The sequence below is a fragment of the Schistocerca serialis genome, chromosome 2 (assembly GCF_023864345.2).
Source record: "Schistocerca serialis cubense isolate TAMUIC-IGC-003099 chromosome 2, iqSchSeri2.2, whole genome shotgun sequence".
Taxonomy (NCBI): Eukaryota; Metazoa; Arthropoda; class Insecta; order Orthoptera; family Acrididae; genus Schistocerca; species Schistocerca serialis.
The window spans coordinates 230,809,728-230,835,438 of NC_064639.1; the positions used below are offsets into that span (position 1 = coordinate 230,809,728).

A 25,711-nucleotide genomic window follows, 5' to 3' on the forward strand; every position below is an offset into this window, starting at 1 on the left:
AATTCATCTCCTGTGCCAACCTTTTCTTCTCAGAGTCGCAATTGCAAGCTACATCATTAATTATTTGCTGAATGTATTCCAATCTCTATCATACTATATGGTTTTTGCCGTCCATAGCTCTCTCTAGTAGCATGAAAGCCAATCCATTATGTCTTAACAGATGTCCTGTCATCCTGTCTACCGTTCTTGTCAGTGTTTTCCACGTATTCTTTTCCTCGACTATTCTACGAAGAATCTCCTCATTCCTTACCTTATCAGTTCACCTAATTTTCAACATTTTCTGTAGCACCACAACTCAAATACTTCTATTTTTCTCTTCCGGTTTTCACACAGTCCATGTTTTATTACCATACGAGTCTTTGGTCCAAATGTACATTCTCAGAAATTTCTTTCTCGCACTGAGGCCTGTGTTTGATGCAAGCAAATTTCTCTTGGCCTGGAATCCCCGTTTTATCAGAACTAGACTGCTTTTTAAGTCCGCCTTACTCCATACATCGTGGGCTATTTTGCAGAATTCCTTAACTTCGCATATTTCGTGATTTACAGTTCTGATGTTAAGTTTCTCATTGCTCTCATTTCTGCTCTTGGTCATTACTTTCGTGTTCCTTCGATTTACTCTCCGTCCATATTCTGTACTCTTTAGGTTGTTCGTTTCATTCAACAAATCCCGTAATTCTTAGTCACTTTCATTGGAGATAGCAATATCATAGCCGAATCTTATCACCGATATCCTTTCACCTCAGATTTTAATGCCGCTCTTGAACCTTTCTTTTATTCGTGTCATTGCCTCTTCGAATTATAGACTTAACAGTAGGGGCGAAAACCTACATCCATGTGTTACACCCTTTGTAGGCTGAGCACTTCGTTAGTGGTCCTCCAGTCTTACTGTTCCTTCTTGGTTCGTGTACATGTTGTGTATTACTCGTTTTCCTTGTAACTTACCCGTATTTTTCTCAGGATTTCGATCATCTTGCAGCGTTTGACATTATCGACCGCTTTTTCCAAGTCGACAGATCCTATGAACGTGTCTTGATTTTTCTTCAACCACGCTTCCCTAATCGGCCTCGCCGGCCGCGGTGGTCTAACGGTTCTAGGCGCGCAGTCCGGAACCGCGCGACTGTACGGTCGCAGGTTCGAATCCTGCCTCGGGCATGGATGTGTGTGATGTCCTTAGGTTAGTTAGGTTTCAGTGGTTCTAAGTTCTAGGGGACTGATGACCACAGATGTTTAAGTCCCATAGTGCTCAGAGCCATTTGAACCATTTGAACCTAATCGGCCTTACCGACAGAACTGCCTCTCTGGTGCCAACACATCAAAACTTAGGAAACGCAGTCACGTATACTGTGCGTCACGGGGAAAAAAATCAGGGTCTAATCAAATACGCAGAGGGAGCAGCACCCACAGAGAGTTTGACTGTCAAATAACAGTGCCATAAAATACACCTTACTTATTATTAACTCGCGCACTGATGGGCGAGCGATCAAAATAAGGATAAACAAATCGGAAAGGAAGTACAACATAAATTACTCATTGTACAGTTGCTGCACAAAAAAGAACGGCTACAAACGACGCAAAAATTCGCGCCACAAGAGAAAATTTATGACACATACTATTCAATACTTGAAATTTAAACAAAAATTGCGGAAGGCTTCAAGTTTGCTCAAACACGCTCGCCCATGCGTAAACAGTCACATGACATTAGCTATGAAGTGGAAGAGACGACGAGACACAGATACAGCTATAGTCTCCCGTATTCTCTGTCTGTACTCCTCCCCCACTACTGCATGAACGTAGTGTTAGAACGTGCGTTCCTTTGACAGATACACCCATTACATTCATTTTTATCGTCAGATACGAGACTTTATAGGCATTCCATGGGTTTTTAATATAATAACTGTGGCGCCAAGTTATTTTATAACAAGAATCGAATCGTTTTAATTCAGCTCGATCTTTCAGCGGTCAAGTTCAAAGTTCTGATAAATACTTCAGTGTTGGGAACTTGTAGTAGTCATTCATCTACATGACTTAAATTAACTAATAACACTATTGCTCAACATTTTCAAGGTTTGATGTTAATTATCAACTGAAACCTTACATTTACATCTACACGAATACTTCAAAAGCCACCGATGGCGCGTGGCGGAGGGTACCCTGCACCAGTACTAGTCATTTCCTGAACTTGGATAAATGCATAATACGCATTGTGCTGTCTTACACTGTATTTATTCACAACCAGTTTCGATCGTGGTGGAAAAATATTTATTGTGACAACTTCACATGTCACACATGTTCTTTAACCAGAAAAGTGTGTGTCATACATGTCTCCTAGTATATCGATTCTATGACAGTTGCATGAAAAAAAAAAAAAAAAAAGATCGATCATTTCCTTTCTTTACCACTCGCAAATGGAGCGAGGGTAAAAACGATTATCTATATGCCTAATCCCTCTAATCTTATTTTCATGGAAAAACTAAACTCCTCCCGAACAGGCCATGAAGGCCCAATGATACCGACCGGCCGCCGTGTCATCCTCAGACGATAGGCGTCACTTGATGCGGATATGGAGGGGCATGTGGTCACCACACCGCTCTCCCGGCCGTATGTCAGTTTCCGAGACCGGAGTCGCTACTTCTCAATCAAGTAACTCCTCAGTTCGCCTCACAAGGGCTGAGTGCACCCCGCTTGCCAACGGCGCTCGGCAGACCGGACGGTCACCCATCCACGTGCTAGCCCAGCCCGACAGCGCTCAACTTCGGTGATCTGACGGGAACCGGTGTTACCATTGCGGCAAGGCCGTTGGTCTTACCTTCATGGTCCTCACTCGAAATGTACGTTGGCGGCAGTAGAACTGTTCAGCAGTCGGCCTCAAGCGTCAGTTCTTTAAATTTTCTCAGTTGTGCTCGGAAAAGAACGTCGCCTTCCCTCCAGTGACTCCCATGTGAGTTACCGAAGCATCTCCGTAGTACTTGCGCTTTGTTCGAACCTATCCGTAGCAAATATAAGAAACCGCCTCTGAGTTGCCTCGATGTCGTCCTTTATCTGACATGGTGCGGATCCCGAGCAGTCGAACAGTACTCAACAATGGGTTGCATTGGCGTGTTATATGCAGTCTCCTTTACAGATGAACCACTCATTTCTAAAATTCCCACAATAAACCAAAGTCACCCATTCGCCTTCCTTACAACAATCGTTATATGCTCATTCCATTTCTTATTGCTTTGCAACGTTATACGTAGATGATCGATGAGATTTCGGGGTTGCAGCCGGATCATGTTGACTTCTTGCCACGATATTTCGGCTGGCAATGGTCCAGCCATCTTCAGGTGAGTGTCCGTCACTGGAGGCTGCAAGTTCCCGGAGTCAGCTTTATAGCAAAAAATTGGAGCGAAAACGCATGCGCATTGGCCTCCGTCACTGGAGCGTCCTCTATCGAAATCCGCGACCTCTGGAGCTACTGTTGTATCTGTGGTGCGCAGGCGCATGCGTAAAGGTGAAAACTACATGTCCGCCCTCTGTCGGAAAGCGCGCCCGCGTCGCTAAAGACAGACGTCAGATGTCGCCAAACGTATCATTATGAATAAAATGTCTTGTCTCAGAGGAAATTAGAGAGATCACCGGGTCCCAAGCCTTGTCCAGTTGAAAACCACCATCACGATTTATAAGATTTTGCTCTAGGAGTATCTCCACAAATTCTTCAATTACTGAATCCCAGAAAGTTTTCGCTGGGGCCAAGATTTTCGTGGCAGAAAAATCCATAGCGTGTCCTGTAGTAATACAGTGCTCAGCTACGGTCGACTTACTGGGCTGCGAAGGGCGAGTGTGGCGTTCGTGTTCAACGCACCTTTCATGTACTGTGCGTGTCGTCTGACCGATGTAAGCTTTGCCACACTGTAAAATTCCTTGCCGTTGTGGCGTCTGTTTTTAGCGACGCGGGCGCGCTTTCCGACAGAGGGCGGACATGTATTTTTCACCTTTACGCATTCGCCTGGGTGCCACAGATACAACAGTAGCTCCAGAGGTCGCGGATTTCGATAGAGGACGCTCCAGTGACGGAGGCCAATGCGCATGCGTTTTCGCGCCAATTTTTTCCTATAAAGCTGACTCCGGGAACTTGCAGTCTCTACGGCAGACATGCCGCCGCCGCCACCCCCCCCCCCCCACCCACCTTCTCCAGTTTGCCGATGACACCGCCTTCCTTGCCCTTGCCCCCACCCTGCAGCGTTCCCAACACCTTCTCCAATCCCATCTTGACCGGTTCACCGCTTGGTGCAACCAGTGGTTGTTTAAGGTCAATCCCTCCAATACCCAGGCCATCATTGTAGGCAAAACCACCCCTTCCTTCCGCCTCCTCGATTTTTATCTTACCATCTATGGCCGTCCTATCGCCCTCAGCCCCGCCCTTAAGTACCTTGGCGTCACCCTCGACTGTCGCCTCTCCTGGACCCCCCATCTCCGGACAATCCAAGCCAAGGCACGCTCCCGACTCCGTCTCCTCAAGCTCCTTTCCGGCCGTATGTGGGGTCTCGACCCCTCCCTCATACCCCACACCTATAAATCCCTCATCTGCCCCATCCTCTGTTACGCCCATCCGGCCTGGATCTCCGCCCCTCCTACCTTTTACAAATCCCTTCAGATCCTTGAACACCATACTCTCTGCCTCACCTATCGCATCTGTCTCCCCTCCCCCATGCGGATCCTGTATGACCTAATTCCGTTCCCCCACCTCCTCTTTTTCCTCGAACGGATACGGATCCTCTACACCTCCCATAAACTCGATCCTCCTCACCCACTTGTCTCCTACCCCCGCCCACTGCCGTGCCTGTATTCCCACATCCCACCTGCTCAACATCTCTTCACCTTCCTTACCCTCTCCCAAGGTGGCTTCCACCAGCTCCCCCTCCCTGATGATGCCCTCCTCCCCTCCATCTACCCCTCCTATCAACTTTGATCCTCCCCTCCCTTCTCTCCTCCTTCCCTCCCTTTCTTCCCACTCCTCCCCCAGGCTTCCCCTACCCCCATCCCTCTACTCCTCCTCCCATCTCCTCTGCCATTGGCATCTTTGCTCTCCCATCTCCCTCCCCCTCGCCCTTTTCCCCTCTTGGCAGGTCCCTGGACTCGCACACGTTACGTGAACATTCGCGCGCCGGAGATCATCGCCATCCGTTTCTCGTGTGTGCCATCGTGTTTTGTGTTTAGTGTTCACCGACACACTCCATCGTTCACACGTGCCATCGACATCATCAGTGTTTGTGCGTCGTGTCAACAGTTTGAAGTGTGGATTATCGTCGAGTGTGAACGGCACCATGGTTTTGTATTTATGTGTCTACTGTTTTATTACCCGCCATTATGTAAATTATGTGTACTCCTTATGTTTTTTCTCATTGTCTATTCTACGGCTGAAGAGCAGCGTAGAATGCTGCTGCTAGCCTGCCTGTTGTACAGGTTTTAAAATCACAATAAAAAAAAATGAAAAAACTTGCAGTCTCCAGTGACAGACACTCTCCTGAGGATGGCTGGACCATTGCCAGCCGAAATATCGTGGCAAGAAGTCAACATGATCCGGCTGCAATCCCGAAATCTCATCGATCATTCAATACGCCGCGAAAACTTCAAGAATCACTTATAGATAGATATTTAACCGACACTACTAATGTTGTACTCGAACGTTATGGGTTTGTTTTTCCTACTCCTCTGCCCTGACTTACATTTTCCTAAACATAGAACCAACTACCATTCACCACACCAACTAGAAATTCTGAGTAGGTCGTCTTATATCCTCTTACAGTCACTCGACGAAGATCACCTTTCCATATAACACAGCATCATGGACAAAGAAGCTCATATTGCTACTTACCTATCCGCCAGATCATTTATGTATATAGAAAATAATAGCGGTCCTTTCGTGCTGCCCTGGGTCACTCCCGAGGTATTCTTGTCTCTGATGCACACTGTCCGTCGAGGAAAACGTACTGGATTCTATTATTGAAGAAGTGTTCGAGGAATTCACATACCTGAGAACCAATTCCTTATGCTTGTATCTTCGTTAACAGTAGGCAGTTACGCATCGTGTCAAATGGTTTTAGGAGATATAGCAATATGGAATCTGCCTGTTGCCCTTCATCTAGGGCTCGCAGGATATCATGTGAAGAAGGAGCAAGCTGAGTTTCGCGCGAGGAATGCTTTCTAAAACCAACCGTGTTGATTCTGGACAGAAGATTTTCGTTCTCAAGGAACCCCCTACAGTATTTACACTATTCATTAGTGTGAGAGAGGATGAGTGTCTTTAGTACTATAGCTACATGTTGCCTGTACGAATGGAAATACGTCCGCATGCTTCTACTGAACCACAGTGCGTATCAAATGCCAGATCTCAAATAATAACAGAAGCTGATAGGGTATATTATCATTTCAGAAGTATAAGGACACCCTGCCTTGTGATAGAAAACTGACCATTAGATGTCACAGGATACGAACCTACCAGTATAAAAGCAGACAGTGAGTGCTATCTTGTCAACAAAAACTCAGTAACCGCAGAATGGTTCTGTCAGGAGACATCAGTGACGCCAGTGCTAAGTGACACTGGAGGTGTTGTATGGAGCAACAGCATTGGACAGTGGACGACTCGAAACGCTTGATTTGGAGCGGTAGATCACGCTATACCCTTTGGCAGTCCGATGGAGAATATTATCTGCCGCCATCATGTGTTTCAGTATGGGTGTGGTTTTCTTATACTAGTAATATTAATGTTAGTGAGTAAGCATTATGGAAATCTGATGTAAGACTTAGCTGTACTACTGAAAAAGAGAGAAGCAGTCTACGATAACACTTTGGTAGATGTTGTGACTTGGCAAGACAGCCAAGCCACTATGAGGTAGCCGAGAGGCACGCGTTTAAGCTCACGCAGGCTGGCGTGAGGTCTGGAACAGGACAAGGAATAGAGACTAGCAAAAAAGGTACGTAGCTTCTGGAATACTTAACTTTAATCCATAATTGGTGAACATCGGTCTGACGGTACATGCATCACAAGATAAATAGCAAATGATAATGGCGCCTTGCTAGGTCGTAGCAAATGACGTAGCTGAAGGCTATGTTAACTATCGTCTCGGCAAATGAGAGCGTAATTTGTCAGTGAACCATCGCTAGCAAAGTCGGCTGTACAACTGGGGCGAGTGTTAGGAAGTGTCTCTAGACCTGCCGTGTGGCGGCGCTCGGTCTGCAATCACTGATAGTGGCGACACGCGGGTCCGACGTATACTAACGGACCGCGGCCGATTTAAAGGCTACCACCTAGCAAGTGTGGTGTCTGGCGGTGACACCACAGTAAAGATATTTTTGACTTTGATGTTCTGGTTGGTTGCCGCTATCAGAGTGTAGCTCACTTTATACATTGCAATTTGCTCTAGATATATTACATAGCAGAGCACTTGTCACGATTATGAATGTAGCGTTTATGGATGTAAAATGTATGAATACGTGAAAAACATATGATATGAATGTTATTACATGCGTTAATGCAGGTGAGTTCGTTTGAAAGAAATAATAATGCATGCATAAGAAAAAGTGTAAAATATACTTATGCAATGGGCTTTCGTTTTCTTCTCCACAAGTAATATACGGACAGAATGGACCATACACGTTCAGATGGCATTTTGGAAATGAGTACGCAAGATTCTTCATCACAGGTGTAAAAAAAATTGTTCTTGAACTTAACATTTGAGCTCATTAGTCCCCTAGATCTTAAAACTACTTAAACTTAACTAACCTAAGGACATCACACACATCCGTGCCCGAGGCAGAATTCGAACCTGCGACCGCAGCTGTCGCGCGGTTCCAGACTGAAGCACATAGAATCGCTCGGCCACACCGGCCGGCGAAGAATGCTGAAGATTTATTGATTGGACAGATACGAGGGTAACCCCAAAAGTAAGGTCTCCTATTTTTTTATAAGTACAGAACTCTGCGTGGCAGTTGGTCACACTGTTATGAAGAGTGCTTCACGCGCTGTGTGTAAACATGCGCACGCCGTGCTGAGGCCCTCAATCTTGGCTTGGCAGCCGTTGAGAGTGGTTGTTACCTTCAAGTGCGGATTGCGCACAGTTATTCGGTTTTTGAACGCAAAGGGCATTGAAGTCAATCGCCAATTGACGGAAGTGTACTGTGAGTGGTGCATGGATGTCAAAAATGTTCGTAAGTGGTGTAGAGAGTTTGCAGCTGGTCGGACCGAAATTCACGACGAACAAAGGAGCGGGAGACCGTCAATTTCTGAGGAGACGGTGTTGAAGGTTGAGCAAAACATGCGTGAAGATCGGCGGATCACCGTGGATGATCTCTGCACGTTGGTTCCTGAGGTTTCCCGAAGCACCGCTCACAGAACTTTAACGGAAACATTGAACTACCGGAAGGTGTGCGCAAGATGGGTGCCGCGCATGCTGACTGAGGACCACATGCGGCAACGAGTTGATGTTTCCCGCGCATTTCTTCACCATCTTGCAGCTGAACAGGACAACTTTCTGGACTCAATTCTCACTGGTGACGAAACCTGGGCATACTACTTTACACCTGAGACCAAGCAACAATCACTTCAGTGGCGGCATCGTTCTTCGCCAAAGCAGCGGAAATTCAAACAAACACAGTCTGTCGGTAAAGTCATGACAGTCGCTTTTTGGGATCGGAAAGGGGTATTGTTGGTCGACTTTATGCCCACTGGGACCACAGTTAACGCTGACAGGTGAGAGACTGAAAAACCTCAAACGAGCAATTCAGAACCGGAGAAGAGGAATGTTGAGCAAGGGCGTGCACATTCTCCGTGACAGCGCTCGTCCACACATCGCTCGGCAAACCGTTGCTCTCCTACAACACTTTCAGTGGAACATAATCACCCACCCACCCTATAGACCTGACTTAGCGCCCAGTGACTATCACCTTTTCCCTAAGTTAAAAGAACATTTGGCCGGAAAGCGATTCATCTCCGACGATGAGGTGAAAGGAGAAGTTCATAACTTTCTGAACATCATGGCGGCGAGCTGGTAAGACATGCGCACACAAAACTGCCACAGCGTCTACAAATATGCGTCGACAGAAATGGTGACTATGTCGAAAAATAGCTGAATGTTCAAGCTGTAAACTGATGTAAACCATTGTAGAAATAAACAGGCTATGTACTTATGAAAAAATAGGAGATATTACTTTTGGGATTACCCTCGTAGATCAGGAGGAAATGAATCGAACTGGGAAGAAAAGAAATGTTTGGTACAACTTGACTAAAGGAATATATCTCTTGATAAAACACATCTTGAGACATCATGAAATCCTCAGTATGTTAATGAGGGTAGTATGGTGTAGGGTGAGGGGGCAGCCTGAAGTTTAAAAGTATGGAGGTGGACCAAGTTTTGACTGCAGTTAGCAAGTGTTAATGGATGCGCGTTGCAGTAGGTGAAGAGGCTTGTGCTGGATAGACAAGCTGTGTCAAACCAATGCCTAGACTGAAGAATTCAATAAAAACATGCAACGTACGGCAAAATAAGAAACTTTCTCGCAGATTATAACTCTGCACTTCTCTCAGATTCGAACTCCGGACCTTTGCGGAACCTTTAGTCTAGATGATGTAAGTAGATCCTTGACAGCTCACACTTGATCGATTTCCTGTGATTTCTTTTCCATCCAGATTAAATTTTTTTTTGGTCCTAAAATTTTTTTAGTATAATCTTTCGTTGTTTTTTTAATGATGTGGTTTTGGAATATGCCATCAACTACCATGGTTTGCGACGCGGAAAAATCTTCTGGTTTAGCAGCGTTATAATGTTATTTTTAAACAGAAGATGTTTCACGATCTATTCTAGTTATCGCTGTAATTTTGAAGAATAAATAAATAACATAAATATCGTATAGATTTTCGCTACATATATCATTGTCAACTATGAAGCCCAGCCATCTAAAGCATCCACCAGCTATGAGCAATGCCATTATTTGTGTAGACTTACCACATAGCTGGCAAATGCACTCTCCTGTCGTTTTATCGCGGACTCGCTGCGATTCTGTGCATTTGATGCAGATACAACGAATGAATGTGGAATGGCATGTAACCCGTCATTTATCGCTGAGGACCAGTCCCCTCTATAGTACCTGGGTTTACGACTCTGGTCTCCGAGCATAGAACTTCTGTGTGCCTACATAGCCCTGCGACTTTTTAATGTACGTCATGTTGATGGTGGATGAAACGTTTCATTCGATCTGCGTGTGATTGAAGATTATTTACCTATTTCCCATTATAAACAGCACGTCATGAACTATAACAGTAACTGAAGCAGAAAATTGTCAGATCAGAAGGATATTGCAGTACTTCATTAGAAGAGAAATAATTGCTTCCTTCGCGTATGCTACTAATTTTACAGCGTGTCTCGTGATTTTGTCCCTGCAAGTGATAACAGAAACTTGAGTACTCTATAAAGACTTCGTGTGAACTGTATCTGTACTGTGTATATTCTGCAGGATGCAAGCAAGCAAATGAAACAATATTCCCATAATCTGTCATGTAGTACATGAGTAGTAGGATAGTGCTCATCTGGTGCACTTTTTATCTGATTTACAAAATGATCCTTGACCAATGATAACAGCTTGCTTAATTGATTACTAATTGGTCTCTTACGTAATAGCGCTGTCTGCCCTGGGCACTCTCACTTAACTCTTCTCTCCCCCTTCCCTCTGGCCTAGTGTTTGAGGAGTCCAATAGCGACAGAGTATGGACACCTTTTGTCCAATGGGCTCTGGAGCCTAGGGATACCGTGTAGAGTAGCATTTTTACTATCGAATGCCTGAGCACTTCACCATTGACAGCACCAGTAGGCTCATATAGTCGCAGATGTTGCAGGAAAGTCATTTAGAGTAGCAGTAAGCAGCCAGTAATTCAGCAGTGCCAGTAGCGGGGTAGTAGTGATGGAAACGCGGCGGGACCCGCGGAGCGGCCTGCGAACAACAACACCACAAGAGAGGATGGACACGACTAACGGAGGACCTTACGACACAACAAGAACAGACAACAGAGTAACGAACCAAACAAAACAACCACGTCCACTGGAATGGAAACACAAAGTCAATAGCTGTCTGAGCGATATGTCCTGAGATGCAACACAATGTCAGAGTGCTGGCTGAGCTTTTTTTTTCCTTTATTGTGATTTCATTCCCCTGCCCCATATGGGCAGGGGAGGGCTGTCAGCAGCACAATCCGCTACTCTTCAGCCGAGTGACACATCAACTAAAACAAGAATAAAATGATCATAAGGCGATAAAAAAGGGGAGCATAAAACAGAGTAAGGGGAGAAAATGGAGGTAAAAAGACACTGACATGGAGACGTTCATGGGGGACAGTGAAAAAAGTCACCAGAAAGTTAAAAAACACAGTTGGCGATTCTTAAAACACAGAGAAGACACCGAATGCGCATGCACTGCTTAAAAGTCGGCCACAGTATTAAAAACACTCTGGAACAACACACTTAAAACCCACTTGGAGCACACACGATGAAGAATAAAACTGCCTGGTGGGACCTGCTGAGTGAAAGGTCAGAGAGGATGGAAAAGGAGGGGTACACTAAGAGGCAGGAGACACGTGGGGCAGGAGATGAAGAGGGAAGACAAGGCAGGAGGGAGTGCAGAGACACTGAAATGGGGCACAAGAGAGGGAGGGGGAATAGGAGGGGGAAGCCGCTCAGGAGGAGGGAGGGGGAGGAGAGGGAGCCCTGAGGAGGAGGCAGGAAGATGGGGTTAGAGTTGGTAGGAAGGGTAGATGTCAGGGCGAAGCTCATGGTCCGGGAGGGGTAGATGGTGGAAGTTGCATTGGGAAGGGAGATGGAGGGTGTGGAAATGGAGAGAGGGTGGGACACAACGGTAAAAGCGTGGCAACTAGTTTGGGGTGGAGAGGAAGGGAGACACCAGGGGGTGAGCGGGATCAAGGCGGCAGACAATATATAGTGTGCGGATGTGTTAAAGGAAAAGGAGAAAGTGGGGGAAGGGGATGAGGTCATAGAGGATGCGTGTGGGGGACAGAAGGTGGATGCGGAAGGCGAGGAGGAGCACATAGCGTTCGAGGATTTGGAGGGCTTTATAGAACTGGGGAGGAGCGGAAATCCAAGCTACGCTGCCATAACAGAGGATGAGGCGGATCAAGGATTTGTAGGTGTGAAGGATGGTGGAAGGATGCAGACCCCACGTCCAGCCGGACAGGAGTTTCAGGAGGCGGAGGCGGTTGTGAGCTTTGTGTTGGATGGTAAGGAGATGGGGAGTCCAGGTGAGGTGGCGGTCGAGTGTGAGGCCAAGGTATTTGAAGGTAGGAGTGAGGTGGATAGGACGGCCATAAATGGTGAGATAGAAATCGTGCTGGCTGAGTGCGAGGCAGGCGCTTAAGTATGCTATCGGGGGCGCCGCTGCTCGCCGCTGTGACCACGTGTTCCACGGTGGCGTCCTCGCACTAAAAGCGGGCCAGGAAGCGCGCCGCCACAGCTTAAGGCCCGATGGTGCAGAGACCTCTATGGGTCTTCGACGTCCATGACGTCTGGCGCGGATTCAAATTCCGCGGCGCGCGGTACCACACTTCCACCAGCAGCCACATAAATTCCCGATATTGCAAAGTGAGTTATTTTGAGCAGTAGCATACAGCGAGTAAGTATTTGTCAAATGTATTATTAATAGTTTTGATATTATCATATCTCATTCACATTGTTGCTATAGTAATTGTTTATTTCAGCAGTATTGTTTCCAGCAGCAACAGTAATATCGCGACGCTAGAGCATGGAGCACTGGCAATATAGCGTAGCAAGTAACGAGTTGCATTGCCTGCAGTTTACTTTCGCGCCTGTGTGCAGTGGCGTCAGTAGGTAGTTCAATATATTAATATTTCACCACCTGTCGTGATGCTACAGTGGTATGGGACGCTACTTGAAGAAATTTTAATATGACAGTATACCTGTCCTGAGCAGTAATGCTAATTCACGGTGGTATAGGTCGTTAAAAGAATTTGTAAATGTGTTAATGCAATACGAGTGCACCATTGTTAGGCGTTCTCCACCGCAACTCTTTTTGTCAGACGACAGCCTGTCTGTTCGACAATACTACAGAACAGTAGTCACAAGTTGTTAGTAGCAATAACTGTTCTAAAAAGGACACTCTGGAGGAGGACAGCATAGGGAGAGGATCAGGCTGTGACTGTTTGTTGCTAATACTTCTACTGCTTCATTCAAGGCAGCAGGTAGGTATGTAAGTACTCCCACCATTATTTTACATATTCATGCGTAGCAAAATTCTAGAAGAACTACCAATTTCTGATTACCGGTAGTGTATAAGAAATACCGAGCTGCGATCTCTCTCTTGCAAAATTATCCCTACAGTACTAAACCGTATGACATCAAGTAAAGTTCGTTAGGTGGTTGCCTAAATATGCCGTGCTACAGAAAAACACACACCTAGGGAGAGGGCTTTTTTCTCTCTGACAAGTTACATTAAGTAACACCACTTGTGTTCTGTTATGGCATTCAAGGCACCATGAAGGTATTTTTACATATTTTACATATTTCAATATTCCGCATTACGTCGACGCCATGATGCTCTCAGCCAATCACAATATAATTTATTTACAATTATTATTCTAACAAAAATGCGTCGATAAACAGGAAGGAGCACAGCGTCACAAACATTATTAGGAATGCAGGAAATACGCACTTGCTACGTTCTCCCTGGACTATACTGTATATCATCACAGCGAGTCGCAGGAACAATACCGATTGCGATCTGCAAGATCGTATCCTCTGCTCTGACCACGGACGCTACGCAGCAGCATTATTGACATCAAGCGACCAACGCTTTGGTTTATGGTTATTACAGGACAGACACCGACAGCGTAAATTGCACCAAAATGGCGCGCTTCTTTGCAAGAAGCCCTCGTATTTTCGCTACGTCGGATATATGCGACACTAGCGACATAATGGAATCACAGTCGACGTTGCAAGCATTTTTTTTCTCTCAACATTGTCGTCTTTTTTCCATCGTCCTCGAGTATGACCATGGTTATTGACGTAATTCTGAATGATGCATAGAATTCCAAAGATAAACGTTGGACACTACAGTATTTGCTATAAAAACCTATCTGTGCATCAATAACGAAAGTAACACCACATATATGTGTGTGGTTTTATTATTAACGTACAGCAACATGATATTTACGCAAATAAATCCGGTAATATTATTATTAGTTTGCGGCGAAGCTATAAGATTCGTAAGTCTAAGAAGTCTGACTGGGCGACATCGGCCAGCGCTCGCAGCCAGAACAGGAACACACGTAACTCTTAAAATATTACCAGCTTACAACCCAACAGAACTTTACACCAGGTAACAGAATGGACTGTAAATGTATTTAACACCGACAAGCAGTATTTACAAAGTACGGAACAGATACTGTGCTTTGTTACCTCGTCAGAGTGCCATCATATTCGTTCTTAAGAGTATAAAAGGAGGCTGGACAGCTACGACCAGATGTGTCTTCTTTGTTTGTGAAAAGTATGGACATGGATTTTTTTCTCCAAAGTGATAAACATCCATCAGCTATTGGGGAGGAGGAGGAAGAAATAGACATGACCAACAGATGATTGCTTTTGACTTGTGGTTATTACTGGACAGTCTTGTTGTTAACATTAACTAAATAAATTACAGCGAAGTTGGTACACTCCTTAGCGAGAAGAGATTCTTAACACTGACTCCAATAAAGACTATATAAGCATTATACAGAAGTGCTATATTGAAACGGGAGGAACATATTTCTCTCTCTCAATACAGAACATAATCCTCCAAAATACCATAAAGTATAGATATTGCCGAATTACACCTGGTTCCCACAAACCATTTTATTGCTCGGTTTAATGTGTGTTACGCGCGCGAAAACCCTATATGTCTTCTGATGACATGGTGTGCTATACCACTACTAGGACTACTACTACTACTACTACTACTACTACTATTATTATCATTATTTACTTAAGATACATGATGATGAAACGGGTTAATTTTTCCCAAGAAAAGAAGAAGAAGGGTCCAAATGGATTGTGCGGACTGCAAGATGTTGCTGATCGTTTACGTTTTGAATGAAGTATTGCAGAGACTTCTAACGGATGCTCTGGGGATACGTACATTTACGTTACACAATTGAGTACTGCATGTTGCATACGGCGAGTTTATGTATGTAGCAGTTGTATTCTACAAAACGCGTAGGCAAACGAACTTGAGCAGTGTAGAAACACCTATATAATCACATGAGAATGCAAAAAAGAAATGTATAAGTATTTTCTACACTGGGAAAATATATATGATTGTAAATATATACTTTTTTACTGTTAAAAACAGTCTTGATCACTATTCATTTATTAAGGTGACCGGTTTTGACCACTACTGTGGTCATCTTCAGACCATTGAGTAGGAACCTCTTTCTGCTGGAGTAGTGATTCTCCAGCAGAAAGAGGTTCCTACTCAATGGTCCGAAGACGACCACAGTAGTGGTCGAAACCGGTCACCTTAATAAGTAAATCGTGATCAAGACTGTTTTTAATAGTAACTATTTTTAACTCATTGATCACTGCTACTCCTATAATGTATTCGAAAGTAAGTAAATATATGCATATTTATTTCTACAGAGAGAAAAGTAACACAAGGGGTACTAAATAAAACGCACTTTTTTGTTGGTCGTGAATGTAACCACGTCAATACCAAGAACGTGGCCAGTGTAACTCAGTTGCACCCATCCACTATTTAAAAACCAGTACTAATTTATTTACCATACATGGTGACAAAGCGGATTCTTTTTTCTCGCACGTGCCCCTACCAGCGAGTCGTACTGAAGTGAGAACTATATTATTATTATTACTGTTACCCCATCGATAGGCTCCATCAGCGTGTGAGGATTAGAACAATGTTTCGTGAACTAAAATGGGAAGATTGCGTATCCTACAGGTAAATATTTGCCTGGAATCAGTCTTATTGTTTAATGGCAACATGCTTATTAATAACAATGATTGTACTCGGTCGGTCCGAACTGCAGCGTTGAAAGTGATCGGCCAATCGTCTGTTACTACTACTGTTACTACTGCTACTACCACTGCTATGTCACAAAGCAGAAATACAGTTGCATAATTATTGATGTCAGACGCAAAAGGCACCGGAGGAAATCCGTGTTAACAGTTTTAGCTCCACCATCCTCCACCATTTCTCTCTAGTGCTGTAGAAGTTGTACGGCCGCTGATGACCACGATGTTGAGCGCCCTACAAACCAACATCGTCATCTAGTGCTGTAACGAAGATTATTAGGTGGCAGATTGGTGAGTGCCAAAATTTCATCAGCTTGCAATTACCGAGTGGAATGGTAAATGCCACTGCCATAGCTGTGGTATGGGATATTATTACTAAGAATCTGTAAATGAATATTTACCAGGTGATCAAAAAGTCAGTATAAATTTGAAAACTGAGTAAATCACGGCATAATGTAGAGAGAGAGGTACAAATTGACACACATGCTTGGAATGACATGGGGTTTTATTAGAACCAAAAAAATACAAAAGTTAAAAAAATGTCCGACAGATGGCGCTTCATCTGATCAGAATAGCAATAATTAGCATAACAAAGTAAGACAAAACAAAGATGATGTTCTTTACAGGAAATGCTCAATATGTCCACCATCATTCCTCAACAATAGCTGTAGTCGAGGAATAATGTTGTGAAGAGCACTATAAAGCATGTCCGGAGTTATTGTAAGGCATTGGCGTCGGATGTTGTCTTTCAGCATCGCTAGAGATGTCGGTCGATCACGATACACTTGCGACTTCAGCTAACCCCAAAGCCAATAATTGCACGGACGGAGGTCTCGGGACCTGGGAGGCCAAGCATGACGAAAGTGGCAGCTGAGCACACGATCATCATCAAACGAAGCGTGCAAGAGATCTTTCATGCGTCTAGCAATATGGGGTGGAGCACCATCCTGCATAAACATCGTACATTCCAGCAGGTGTTTATCAGCCAGGCTGGGGATGATGCGATTCTGTAACATATCGGCGTACCACTCACCCGCCACGGTAGCAGTTACAAAACCAGAATCACGCATTTCCTTGAAGAAAAAAGGCCCGATAACGGTAGATGTGGTAAATCGAACCCATACCGTGACTTTCTCGTCGTGCAATGGAGTTTCCAAGACAGTTCTAGGATTTTCGGTAGCCCAAATTCTGCAATTGTGGGCGTTGACAGACCCTCGGAGCGTGAAATGAGCTTCGTCGGTCCACAACACGTTACTCAACCAATCGTCATCTTCTGCCATCTTTTGAAACACCCACACTGCCAATGCCCTCCACTTCACTAAATCGCCAGGTAACAGTTCATGATGCCGATGGATTTTGTACGGATAGCAGCATTACGCCTTGTGCTCGGTCGGCCACTACGGGGTCTACCGTCCACACAACCCGTGGCTTCGAACTTCGAAATCATTCTCGCCACAGCTGCATTTGTCAACGGACCTTTACCCGTTCGAATCCCCTTCCTATGCTGATAGGATCGTAACGCTGAACTAGCACATTCCCCATTCTGATAATACAGCTTCACTAAAAGCGCCTTTTCAGGTAACGTCAACATGCTGCGACTGGTGGCGCATCTGATTCTCTCTCTCATTACAGCTCCTTTTATACACGATTGTCATGCGCAGTCACTGACGTTTTTCTGTTCAGCGCCATCTCTCGGACATTTTGTGAACTTTGTTTTTTTTTTTTTTGGTTCTGATAAAACCCCATGTCATTCCAAGCATGTGTATCAATTTTTACCTCTCTATCTACATTATTCCCTGGTTTATTAAGTTTTCAAATTGTTACTGACTTTTTGATCACCTGGTATATACGTAAGTCATAAAAATTATTATGTTAAAAACCGTTTCTACTTTCTAGCGCCTATCATCAATACGTATTAATGTAACAACTTATACACTGAGAGGGGTATTTCGTAAGTGATGAAGAACCCCAAAATCTTTTTTGCATGCCATCACACATAGTGTATTCGTATCTTTTCTTCTAGACTATCGTGGTTCTACATCCACGAATAATTCATTAAAACTCTAATACTTACACCTTCAGTTGTATACGAAACCTTTAGAACGTGGCGGTCTAGTGGAACTGAAGAAGTAGGCCAAGGCTGCGACGCTCTAATAACTGCACCACGCGTTCAACCTTTGCAGGCCGTGCATTTTGTTCTCTTTGACTTTCTTCATCGGCCCTTGCAGCTGGACCCAAGTTGGACGCCGTCCTTTAAAATACGTTACCTCGTACGCACATTGTAGACACTGAAAATTTCGATGAATGCACCACTCACACTCACACATGCACACTCTTAACTTATTTGCAAAATTATTTCTGAAAGAAGCCTAGCTTTCTCACCCCGAGTAGGAGAGCTCCTTATTCACTGGTGCACTGTCGCGGCTTGTTTCACAGTGTGCCTGAGGATGGACTTTCTTCCTCTCTTTTGAGGTTCTAATGTGTGCACCACAGAGGTCGACAACTACCCAGTCTCGTACGTAGTACGTATTACAATACCCGATACCATCTGGTGTCAACAAATACTGTCTGTAGGATTCCCTAAATTGTCCTGTTGATTACTCACAATTTGGTGTGGTACGAGAACTACTCGAGTACAAGAACTGTAGACTAATTTATGTTACTGCTACAGAATTTCATTGCAAGTACATCAGATCATGCATAATTTGGAACCAGGAAGGTTAACCGCAAGCCATCAGGAGAGTAACAAATATGGCCCCAGTTTTGATCAAACAAACACCAACGCAGACATATACTGTCACCAAATGCTTTATTTAGAACGTTATCCGTACTTTCATTTTTACAAACATTATAAGTACACAATCTTTCTTATTTGACGCCTAGTCCTTTTTTAAAGTTCAAGACCAATATTAAATGGTATATGCGATTGCAGTCTTTCTCGGCGTATTCCACTGAAAAATTCTTCTCCGGATTATCAGCCGAGTAATGGCGTCGTCTTGTCGCAACGTTTCAATGAATTTCGTACCCATCATCTACTGGGGAAACTCTGGGTAAGAAACTCATTGAAACGTTGCGACAAGACGATGCCACCACTTGGCTGATAACCCGAGAAGAATTCATCAATATTAAATGGGTTTGCATCTTGAAACAATTTATTCTCTGCCTTGCAAAAGCTCTCTAGTGTGAGCCAGTCCTCAACTTTATCTAGATCAGGTGACTGTTTAGGTTTACTACACGTAACAAATTACCACTGTTCTCATCATTACACGTGCGGCACGGTACACAAGCTGAATCAAAACTTTGTTGTGCACCAGCTGAGTCGTTACAGAGTAATGTTGGTCAACATTACTTATAAACTTTGTGTATTTAAAGTCCCAAGAGACAATAAGCTCCTACTACACACAAGAAAGAATAACCTTATAACGGGATACCTACTGTTTTCTGCAGTCTGTCTGCTGAGATAATAGGCCCCTACGCTTGGTTAATGTGTTATGTATACGAACACTGGGAAAGAAGGAGGACGTCGAAGTTAAGAAACGAATTAACAGGAGTGGACAGCTGCCACAAAAGAAAAAAAAGAAGCAAAATATGCTCAAGAAAGATTTAAATGGTGTTCAAAACACGGGGAGATATTAGAGTTAATTGTACAATAGCGATGACTGAATGGAATCGGGCTGTTGTACAGTTTAAAGGGTAATTCATTTACAAAAAGTTGCTAACTTAAATTTCTACACGGCGTGAGCGATCCACCTCATATGGATGTCTGGACAGTTTTAAACAGCAAGGGATGTGCTGGACGGGAGCCTCCTAAGGGGTTTTCAGCAAGCATTCATATCAAGTGGTCGTAGACGTCAGCGGGGTTACGTCTACGCTCACGGTGTACGATAGGGTGGTATCGCGCGGAGACACTTTCTACGGTGCAAGAATGGGGTAGCGTCGAGACAGCAACCATCAACAACCTCGTCTCTGAAGGCTCTAATAACTGTCACAACATTACGGCCTAATTTAACACATATAATGACGCCTGTTGCGGCACTCCTACACTGTTTTTACTGAAATTACAATGAAATGAACACCATTGGCTGCTTACAGGCGTTGACGTATGTCAACGGGGACAGATGAAAATGTGTGCCCCGACCTGGACTCGAACCCGGGATCTCCTGCTTACTTGGCAGACGCTCTATCCACTTTTTTTTTAAAATCTCATTTTGTTCGTGTTTGTTCGTTGCATCTGCTCGGGGCGGACGTCGCAAGACACCCGTTTCAGTTCGTGATTGATCCATTAACTCAGTATCTTTATTACAGAGGTCAGCTAACCCTCTGACCGAACACGCTGAGTTACCGTGCCGGCTTCCATCTGAGCCACCGAGGACACAAGGATAGAGCGACTGCAGCGATTTATCTCTGGCATGCCTCCCGCGAAACCCACATTCTCAACGCATTGTCCCGCACTAGATTCGTAGTGCCTTCGCCCATTATGCTCATTACTCGCGGCGCGTTGCCGATTCCCGTAAGAGTTCGGGCACTGTTTGTGCATTCACACAGAAGAAGAAGATAGTCAAGTGGCCGGTGAGCCTTAACTATATATTTACTAAGATGGTCTCTGTTCTTTCGGACAGATACCATCTTAGTAAATATACTGTTTGTACTGTCACAGGTGTCTAGCATGGGGGTTATCAGACAGTCGCGTCCCCTAATCACACATATAGCTGCGGGTGACTTTCACAAGCTCACGTCTGTAAGTGAATCACATTGCAAGATACCCTTTTGGAGTATACAGTACACGTCGCCCACCTTCTACTTCAATGAAGAAGTAAAGCGACGATGCTTAGCATGTACTGTGTCGATCTTTTCGAGCTTGAATCCACAATCAATGCACAACGCTATAATGAGATTTTTCAAAAAGTCAAAACCTTCGGGGAACGCTGCTCGGCGAAATTATCCTGTTGCAAAATTAGAAACATTCAGCACTATTTTTGGTGAGGTGTTTGAAGCTGCTCTTTACACATTCACGTCAGAGAAAAAGGAAATTCTTTTTTTCAATGTTTTTTAATTACAAAAAAATGGTTCAAATGGCTCTGAGCACTATGGAACTTAACTTCTGAGGTCATCAGTCGCCTAGAACTTAGAACTACTTAAACCTAACTAACCTAAGGACGTCACACACATCCATGCCCGAGGCAGGATTCGAACCTGCGACCGTAGTGGTCGTGCGGTTCCAGACTAGCGCCTAGAACCGCTCGGCCACTCTGGCCGGCTTTTATTACATATACCCAAAAATTATCATTCTATTAAACTTACTCCTCCCCCTCCTCGTCCTCCTCATCGGCTAGAATCTCTTGGAGGAGCTCTTCAATGTCCGTCATCAGTTCGATCATATCTACTTCATCTGTCGTAAAAAATAAAAAATAAAAAAAAGAGAAATTATTAGATGAAGTATAAGTTTCTTTACTGGCAGATATGTAGTACTATATAAACGATGACTCAAATAGCGGCTATTTGACAGATGACGAATATGACAAGGTTACGACACCGTGATGAGCTAGTACGTGATTTGAACCTGTAAACGCTAACTTGCAGTCTCAAATCTTCATTTAATGACTTCACTATGGAGGATGCTCGGCTTCCGTTGTCTAAAACACATCGAGTAAGTTTACTCAGTCGTGTTGTGCACCTGACGTGTGTACTGGCGAGTGAGCACTGGAGTAGTTGTGCCTATTTTATACTAATAGAATTATGTCGTTGCTCTGCTCTTACACGTCGCACATTCGACGCAAATTAGCTTCTGTTATTGTTTTACAGTTCGGCAAAATATGAACCAGTCTTTCCTCAATTTGACACTTTACGTCCTCTGTTTGGACAAAGAAAAAATCTGTTAGTGCTTTCAGTTTCTACTTTCGTGGTAACGTTGGTCTCTGATTCGGGAGCCGCAGCTGAGCAAGTCAACCTTTTATTGTCACAGTGAATCTTCTGCGAAGAAAGCGCTGCGTGAATACGCTAGGTTCTGTGAACTTTTTCTATTTTCTTTATTTCTTTATTTATTTTTTATTTCTGCTGCTAGTACACAACGGTAAGCAATGACGTCCGGTCGTATGTTAAGTACACAAGCGGGAAGTCACAATCAATAACTTCATTTAGCGTTAACAATGGTGATATCACTGACGACAGTGTCACTAAAGCAGAGCTACTAGACAAATTTTTTTCCGAATTCGTTCACTAAAGAAGGTGAAGTAAATATACCAGAATTCGAATCTAGAACAACTGCCAATATGAGTAACTTAGGAGTAGATCTCTCGTTGCACTGATGCAACTTGCATCGCTTAATAAAGGTAAGACTTCCAGTCCAGATTATGTACCGTCCAAGTTCCTTTCAGAGTACGCTGACGGAATTGCTTCATCATATACAACTGCTCTCTCCGCAAAAGATCTGCACCTAAAGACTGGAAATTTCCACAAGTCACACCAGTACCGAAGAAAGGAATTGGAGACCCGTATCACTATCATCGGTTGACGATAGGGTTGTGGAACATATATTATATTCTAACATTATGAATTACCTCGAAGAAAACCATTTATTGAAAAATAGTCAACACAGATCGTACTTGTGAAACACAACTAGTTATTTATTCTCACGATGTAGTGAGTGCTATCGACAGGGGATGTCAAACTGATTCCATATTTTTAGGTTTTCAGAAGGTTTTTGAATCAGTTCCTCACAGGCGACTTCTAATCAGATAACGTGCCTATGGAATATCGCCTCAGTTGTGCAATTGGATTCTTGATTTCCTGTTAGAAAGTTTACACTTTGGAATAAATGACGGAATACAATCGAGCAAAACAAACTGACGCATGGCGTTCCCCAGAACAGTGTTAGAGGCCCTCTGCTGTTTCTAACACACACACACACACACACACACACACATATATATGAGCAGCACTGTTAGACTGTTTGTAGATCATGCTTTTATTTTCCGTCTAGTATATTCATTAGAAGATCAAAATCAACTGCAAAATGATTTAGACAAGGTATTTACGTTGTGCGAAAAGTGACAACTGACTCTGATGAAAAGTGTGATGTGATCCACATGAATATTGAAAGCAAATTGTTAAATTTTGGTTACACAATAAGTGACACAAATCTGCAGTCTGTCAATTCAGCTAAATACCTACGGATTACAAGCATGAACAAATTAAACTGAGATCACATAGATAAAGTTTGGGGCAAGGTGAACGAAAGACTGCATTTTATTTGCAGGACACCCAGAAGATGCAACAGGTCTGCTAAAGAGACTGCTTACACTGCCCTGTCCGTTCTCCTGTGTAGTAATGCTGCGCATTCTCGAATCTTTACTTGATGGAACTGATGGAGGACATCAAAAAAGTTCAAAGAAGGGCAGCTCGTTTTGTCTTAGCGTGAAATGTGGAAGAGAGGGTCACGGATATGATAAGCAAGTTGGGATGGCAGTTATTGAAACAAAGGGATTTTTCTTTCCGGTAGGATCTTTAAGCAAAATTTTAATCAGCAACGAAGATATTTTGTTGCGCCCACCTACTTAGGGAGAAATGATTATAGTAATAAAATGTGCTGTTCTTGAGTAAAACAGCAGAGAAATAGGATCAAGGTAGTTTGATGAACACCCTGCCAGGTACTTATCAGTGAATTGCAGTGTAGTCATGTAGGTGTAGAGCTGGCCGGTGTGGCCGTGCCGTTCTAGGCGCTTCAGTCTGGAACTGCGTGACCGCTACGGTCGCAGGTTCGAATCCTGCCTCGGGCATGGATGTGTGTGATGTCCTTAGGTTAGTTAGGTTTAAGCAGTTCTAAGTTCTAGGGGACTGATGACCACAGATGTTAAGTCCCATAGTGCTCAGAGCCATTTGAAATGTAGGTGTAGATACTATAGTTGCTACAGACGTATCTTAAGATCACAGGGCTGCCCAGTCCTGCTTCCAAATCAGGACACAGTTCTGTACCACGCTTCTACAGGACCCTCCTCACTGTTGCCGAAGGATGACAAGGTACGTGACGACTACGGCCAGTGCAGACACCAACAGGCGCCTGTCTATGACGACCAGTCCAGCAGCCGAGAACTGCAGTCGCGGTCCTCGCAGGGTGAGCTGCATGAAGGCATCCAGTTCTGGACCGCGCCAATCGCAGAGGGCGGACGCCCTGAGCAGCAGTGGCCCAGTGTAGGCTGCCGAGTCCACAGTCGCTGCGCACGCCAGTGACACCGCCACCAGCTGCAGCGAGTGATGGACCATCCACAGACCGGACATGATGGACCACTCGAAGGGCGAATGCCGCTTCCCTCCTGAGCTGACCACATCGTAGGCGAAGAAGGTGGTGCCGCCCACACAGCCGGCGATGATCAGGGCCAGCGGCAGGCCAAAGTGCTGCTGAAGGGTCTCCGCCGCGTGCATCAGCACCAGGTACGCCTCCCTCAGCTGGCGCAGTCTACCAGAGTCGGCCTGAGGTGACACGTCCCCCAGCTCATGCCCAAGCACAGCACGAAGCTCGGGCACACTGAGCGGTGGCAGCAACTCACGTATCCTGGCATTAACACTCTGGAACCTCTCCCACAGTTCCAGAACCAGAAAGACGAACTGCATCGTTACCATCGTCTTGAAAAAGACGACGACAACGAGACTCAACCCCGAATACGTTTCGCGATAATCCTTTTGTGCTACCAAAAGTATGCTGCTCGTCACTACATAGTAGGTCACGACGACGATATTACCCAAAGTTTTCTTCCAATTCACTCTCTCGTTTTTACCTAGACATTTGTCTGCGAATCTCAAGGCTCTCATGAAAGATTGGAGGTGCTGTAGTCCAGCTGTGGCGCATGTCCCATATGTAAGTAGCATACCTGCTCTTCCGATCCACTTCTGAAACATATATGCTACCGTGGCGAGTTCCCATTCACGGACGTTCCAGTCTTCCTGGAAGTAGCTCACCACTGCTGTAATGAGCGCAATAATCAAGAACCAGATTGCCGAACGTAGTACAGGCTTCCTTTCTTGGCAGCACTGTGTATTAGCAGAAGAGGTTTCAGATGCTGCTTCTCCTTCTGTTGGTGCCAATCCAATCACAGTCCAAGCTGCATATAACTCTGGAGAAATGATACGAAAACTTGAGGCCTCACTCGTACAGCACACCCCCATATCGCTGGAACTTGCTAAGCTTGTCCTCACGAAGTAGTTATTCTTGATGCTGCCTTCAAATCAACTACATTATGACTAAAGTCACTTAGTCACTTATTTGATGGCGAAAGCGGTTTATGATTCATAAGTTCACGTAATTAATTTATTCGACCTATTTCGCACCTTTTCTTAAGCTTCGATCTTTTCAAAGAGGATTAGTTTTGCATATGAAATGAACCTTTCCAATTACGGGGCCGAGGATAAACAGAACGGTCTGCAGGTTGAGGAAAATAAAGTGAATGACAGGTACTGTTGCAACTGCAGTAAGCGAAATTAAGTCTTCACGTTTCCACATCCGTCAGTATTACGACTTCCTCATATCCTAATAGTAACATACAGCTATGAAACATATGGGGGAGGGAGGACTTCTGGAATTTTAGCTGGGAGTGTGTTTTCATTGATTTCGTTGTAGCTGCAGTGAACAAACATGTCAATACTATACATACATTATCTAC

At 44.4% G+C, this 25,711-nt stretch overlaps 1 protein-coding gene across 1 annotated transcript; it reads right to left on the reverse strand.

Annotated features, from left to right (window-relative positions):
* Positions 1–24,050: 24,050 nt before the first annotated feature.
* On the reverse strand, positions 24,051–25,217 carry LOC126455861 (uncharacterized). The gene has a single exon (XM_050091622.1). The coding sequence runs from the start codon at positions 25,215–25,217 to the stop codon at positions 24,051–24,053; it is 1,167 nt and encodes a 388-aa protein (XP_049947579.1).
* Between the last annotated feature and the right edge of the window lie 494 nt (positions 25,218–25,711).